Raw genomic sequence first — 5,269 nt, 5'->3', positions numbered from 1 at the left:
GCAACCAGCCCCAGACTCTCCTGGGGAGGACGGAGACGTGTCCTCCTCTTCTCCGGGGACCGCCCTGGAGCCTCTTTCCGGTAGGGATTCTCCGCCTCGCTCCCACAGACCTGGTTCTCTGCCCGCATCGCCGCCCCCTGGTTCCAACGCCTCTTCTCCTCCTCCTCCTCCTGGCTCCACGGCCAGCCCTCCTCCTCCTCCTCCTCCTGGTCCTGGTGGTCCTGGTTCCGACCCCGGCTCTCCCCCTCCTGGTCCTGCTTCCAACGCTGGCTCTCCTGCCCCTGCCGGGACGCGGCCAGAGGCGGAGACGAGCGACTCTGACCCTCCGGCCGGCTCCAGCAGCACCAGGGCGGTCCGAGGGCTTGCCCTGCTCCCCTTCGCACCGCTAGTGTTCCCCGCTGCCGTGGAGAGCTACTTGGAGGAGTACCACACGCACCTCCGTGGGGCCCTGCCCACCCCGCAGCACTGCATGAACGCGCGCTCCAAGCTGGGCCGGATCCGGAGCCTTCTCTCCTTCGTGGCCCGGGGGAAACCTCTCAACGCCACCTGGGCGTTCATGCATGACCTGGAGAAGATCCACGCCTTCCCACAAGCCCTGAAGGACAGGAGGAGAGCCATAACAACAGTCAAGGTCTACCTGGTGAACTTCTCGCAGTTCATGGACTACTTCTCCGAGACCCCGCCGAGGGGCTGCAGGCTGACCAAGAGACAGATCAGGGGGGTGAGCAGGGCGGTCAGAGCGGACCTCCAGCAGATCGTGACCGAGGTAACCCTCCACCAGATCTCCGTGAAGCGCTCCAAGGCCAAGAGGTCCATCAGCAGGAAGCAGCTGCGGAGGTGCAAGAGCCTGGCCACGGCCACCATCCCTGTGCTCCTCGGGAAGCTGGAGGCGGCACCCTCGAACGTCCAGCTCCGCCACAGGCTCTACGGCTACCTGGCCTGCTACCTGTCTGCTGTCTACGGCCACCGGCCTGGGGTGCTGACCAACATGACTGTGGGGGAGCTCCAGGAGGCGATGGAGGATGCTGAGGAAGGATCTCCAGGCTTTGTGATCAATGTAAGTGGATCTACGAGAACCAGGGGCATGGAGCTCCGGGCAGAGAACCAGGCGCACTGAGCTCCATGCTCCTGGAGCTCATCTCATCTCATCCCTTCTCAGGTGAGGAACCACAAGACCAACAGGGCCTTCGGGGCGGCCCAGCTGTTCCTGACCCACGCCGAGTTCAGCTGGTTCGTCCGGTGGCTCTCCGTCCGGAACACGCTGAACCCACCGTGCCGGTTCCTCCTCTTCAGCAGCAACCAGAAGCGGATCGCCAAGCTGACGCGGTTCTCCCAGTGTGCCTGGACGGAGATGGGGCTTCCAGGCCGGCCGACCATGACTGATTTCCGCAGCGCAGTGGCCACACACGTGGGTAGCACATTTCTCCGGTCGGAGGGGGGGGGGGAAAGAAAAAACCACCAGGTTTTTTAATACATTTTTATTCTGTTTTTCAGGCAAGGGATGCACACAGCAGCGAGGTCAGGGGACAGCTTGCCCGGGTGATGTGCCACGACACCAGGACCGCGGACAGGTTCTACGCCAACCAGCTCACGGCGGAACAACTGGCGGACATCCGGAGCAAGTTTGACCGGGCCACAGCGCCACAATCTTCCTCTCCAGGCTCCGGGGAAGCCAGCCCACCACTCCCCCCCCGGCAAGGTGACTCCTCTTCGGACCTGGCCTCCTCCACCACCCCTGGGGACTCGGAGAGAGAGACGGAGGAAAACAATTAAAAATGTTCAATAAAGATGTTAAATGTGAAACAACCGCATCTCTTTAATTACCTGGGCTGGGGAGGGAGGGTAGGTTGGGGTAGCTCCAGGCCCTGACCTCCAGGAAGAGAACCAGGCATGGAGCTGCAGGCCCTGACCTCCAGGAAGAGAACCAGGCATGGAGCTGCAGGCCCTGACCTCCAGGAAGAGAACCAGGCATGGAGCTGCAGGCCCTGACCTCCAGGAAGAGAACCAGGCATGGAGCTGCAGGCCCTGACCTCCAGGAAGAGAACCAGGCATGGAGCTGCAGGCCCTGACCTCCAGGCAGAGAACCAGGCATGGAGCTGCAGGCCCTGACCTCCAGGAAGAGAACCAGGCATGGAGCTGCAGGCCCTGACCTCCAGGAAGAGAACCAGGCATGGAGCTGCAGGCCCTGACCTCCAGGAAGAGAACCAGGCATGGAGCTGCAGGCCCTGACCTCCAGGAAGAGAACCAGGCCTGGAGCTGCAGGCCCTGACCTCCAGGCAGAGAACCAGGCATGGAGCTGCAGGCCTTGACCTCCAGGCAGAGAACCAGGCCTGGAGCTGCAGGCCTTGACCTCCAGGCAGAGAACCAGGCCTGGAGCTGCAGGCCTTGACCTCCAGGAAGAGAACCAGGCCTGGAGCTGCAGGCCCTGACCTCCAGGCAGAGAACCAGGCCTGGAGCTGCAGGCCTTGACCTCCAGGCAGAGAACCAGGCCTGGAGCTGCAGGCCTTGACCTCCAGGCAGAGAACCAGGCCTGGAGCTGCAGGCCTTGACCTCCAGGCAGAGAACCAGGCCTGGAGCTGCAGGCCCTGACCTCCAGGCAGAGAACCAGGCCTGGAGCTAAAGGCCTTGACCTCCAGGCAGAGAACCAGGCCTGGAGCTGCAGGCCTTGACCTCCAGGCAGAGAACCAGGCCTGGAGCTGCAGGCCTTGACCTCCAGGAAGAGAACCAGGCCTGGAGCTGCAGGCCCTGACCTCCAGGCAGAGAACCAGGCCTGGAGCTGCAGGCCTTGACCTCCAGGCAGAGAACCAGGCCTGGAGCTGCAGGCCTTGACCTCCAGGCAGAGAACCAGGCCTGGAGCTGCAGGCCTTGACCTCCAGGCAGAGAACCAGGCCTGGAGCTGCAGGCCTTGACCTCCAGGCAGAGAACCAGGCCTGGAGCTGCAGGCCTTGACCTCCAGGCAGAGAACCAGGCCTGGAGCTGCAGGCCCTGACCTCCAGGCAGAGAACCAGGCCTGGAGCTGCAGGCCCTGACCTCCAGGCAGAGAACCAGGCCTGGAGCTGCAGGCCTTGACCTCCAGGCAGAGAACCAGGCCTGGAGCTGCAGGCCTTGACCTCCAGGCAGAGAACCAGGCCTGGAGCTGCAGGCCTTGACCTCCAGGAAGAGAACCAGGCCTGGAGCTGCAGGCCTTGACCTCCAGGCAGAGAACCAGGCCTGGAGCTGCAGGCCTTGACCTCCAGGCAGAGAACCAGGCCTGGAGCTAAAGGCCCTGACCTCCAGGCAGAGAACCAGGCCTGGAGCTGCAGGCCTTGACCTCCAGGCAGAGAACCAGGCCTGGAGCTGCAGGCCCTGACCTCCAGGCAGAGAACCAGGCCTGGAGCTAAAGGCCTTGACCTCCAGGCAGAGAACCAGGCCTGGAGCTGCAGGCCTTGACCTCCAGGCAGAGAACCAGGCCTGGAGCTGCAGGCCTTGACCTCCAGGAAGAGAACCAGGCCTGGAGCTGCAGGCCCTGACCTCCAGGCAGAGAACCAGGCCTGGAGCTGCAGGCCTTGACCTCCAGGCAGAGAACCAGGCCTGGAGCTGCAGGCCTTGACCTCCAGGAAGAGAACCAGGCCTGGAGCTGCAGGCCTTGACCTCCAGGCAGAGAACCAGGCCTGGAGCTGCAGGCCCTGACCTCCAGGCAGAGAACCAGGCCTGGAGCTGCAGGCCTTGACCTCCAGGCAGAGAACCAGGCCTGGAGCTGCAGGCCCTGACCTCCAGGCAGAGAACCAGGCCTGGAGCTAAAGGCCTTGACCTCCAGGCAGAGAACCAGGCCTGGAGCTGCAGGCAGGCACACCCAGAACACTTACCCACATCCAGGCTTTGCTCCGGGGAGAGAAACAGACAGTCAGACCCATCCAGAGAACCAGGCTCTCCACACTCACCTGTGCACCCACACTTAAGCACCCCTCCTCGGACTACACCCTCCAGCACGCAGGCCCTGGAGGTTCGTGCCCCTGGTAAGGCAAGAGGGGGGGGGGCTGAGGCCTTGGGCTCACCAGGGAGGGGTTCTCCTCCCCGGCCACATCCCCCAGACAGCCCCCTCTCTGTCCCTGGTTGGGACTTAGAACTTTTTCAGACATGCACTGAGAACCAGGCCCACAGGCCCAACACGTTTACCCACACTTAAGCACCCCTCCCCGGCCACATCCCCCAGACAGCCCCCTCTCTGTCCCTGGTTGGGACTTAGAACTTTTTCAGACATGCACTGAGAACCAGGCCCACAGGCCCAACACGTTTACCCACACTTAAGCACCCCTCCCCGGCCACATCCCCCAGACAGCCCCCTCTCTGTCCCTGGTTGGGACTTAGAACTTTTTCAGACATGCACTGAGAACCAGGCCCACAGGCCCAACACGTTTACCCACACTTAAGCACCCCTCCCCGGCCACATCCCCCAGACAGCCCCCTCTCTGTCCCTGGTTGGGACTTAGAACTTTTTCAGACATGCACTGAGAACCAGGCCCACAGGCCCAACACGTTTACCCACACTTAAGCACCCCTCCCCGGCCACATCCCCCAGACAGCCCCCTCTCTGTCCCTGGTTGGGACTTAGAACTTTTTCAGACATGCACTGAGAACCAGGCCCACAGGCCCAACACGTTTACCCACACTTAAGCACCCCTCCCCGGCCACATCCCCCAGACAGCCCCCTCTCTGTCCCTGGTTGGGACTTAGAACTTTTTCAGACATGCACTGAGAACCAGGCCCACAGGCCCAACACGTTTACCCACACTTAAGCACCCCTCCCCGGCCACATCCCCCAGACAGCCCCCTCTCTGTCCCTGGTTGGGACTTAGAACTTTTTCAGACATGCACTGAGAACCAGGCCCACAGGCCCAACACGTTTACCCACACTTAAGCACCCCTCCCCGGCCACATCCCCCAGACAGCCCCCTCTCTGTCCCTGGTTGGGACTTAGAACTTTTTCAGACATGCACTGAGAACCAGGCCCACAGGCCCAACACGTTTACCCACACTTAAGCACCCCTCCCCGGCCACATCCCCCAGACAGCCCCCTCTCTGTCCCTGGTTGGGACTTAGAACTTTTTCAGACATGCACTGAGAACCAGGCCCACAGGCCCAACACGTTTACCCACACTTAAGCACCCCTCCCCGGCCACATCCCCCAGACAGCCCCCTCTCTGTCCCTGGTTGGGACTTAGAACTTTTTCAGACATGCACTGAGAACCAGGCCCACAGGCCCAACACGTTTACCCACACTTAAGCACCC

The 5,269-nt window shown here is 62.3% G+C and overlaps 1 protein-coding gene across 1 annotated transcript; it reads left to right on the top strand.

The window, feature by feature from the left end:
• The first annotated feature begins 6 nt into the window (after nucleotides 1-6).
• Nucleotides 7-1,806, top strand: LOC148152322 (uncharacterized). The gene is made up of 3 exons (XM_088003656.1): nucleotides 7-1,057; nucleotides 1,160-1,408; nucleotides 1,495-1,806. Exons 1-3 carry the CDS (start codon nucleotides 470-472, stop codon nucleotides 1,771-1,773), a joined length of 1,116 nt encoding a protein of 371 aa, XP_087859782.1. The 5' UTR covers nucleotides 7-469; the 3' UTR covers nucleotides 1,774-1,806.
• Nucleotides 1,807-5,269: the final 3,463 nt, after the last annotated feature.

The sequence above is a fragment of the Poecilia mexicana genome, unplaced genomic scaffold, assembly GCF_051168715.1.
Source record: "Poecilia mexicana isolate PSO_F unplaced genomic scaffold, ASM5116871v1 ptg000114l_RagTag, whole genome shotgun sequence".
Taxonomy (NCBI): Eukaryota; Metazoa; Chordata; class Actinopteri; order Cyprinodontiformes; family Poeciliidae; genus Poecilia; species Poecilia mexicana.
Note: the sequence above shows the minus strand (reverse complement) of the source record. Positions and strands in the feature narration are given on the sequence as shown.

Bases quoted from the DNA above. Each gene is read 5' to 3' on its own strand.
- LOC148152322 (XM_088003656.1), top strand. From the start codon at position 470: ATGAACGCGCGCTCCAAGCTGGGCCGGATCCGGAGCCTTCTCTCCTTC. The intron at 1,058-1,159 runs GTAAGTGGATCT...ATCCCTTCTCAG, and splicing joins CTCCAGGCTTTGTGATCAAT to GTGAGGAACCACAAGACCAA. The intron at 1,409-1,494 runs GTGGGTAGCACA...TCTGTTTTTCAG, and splicing joins GCAGCGCAGTGGCCACACAC to GCAAGGGATGCACACAGCAG.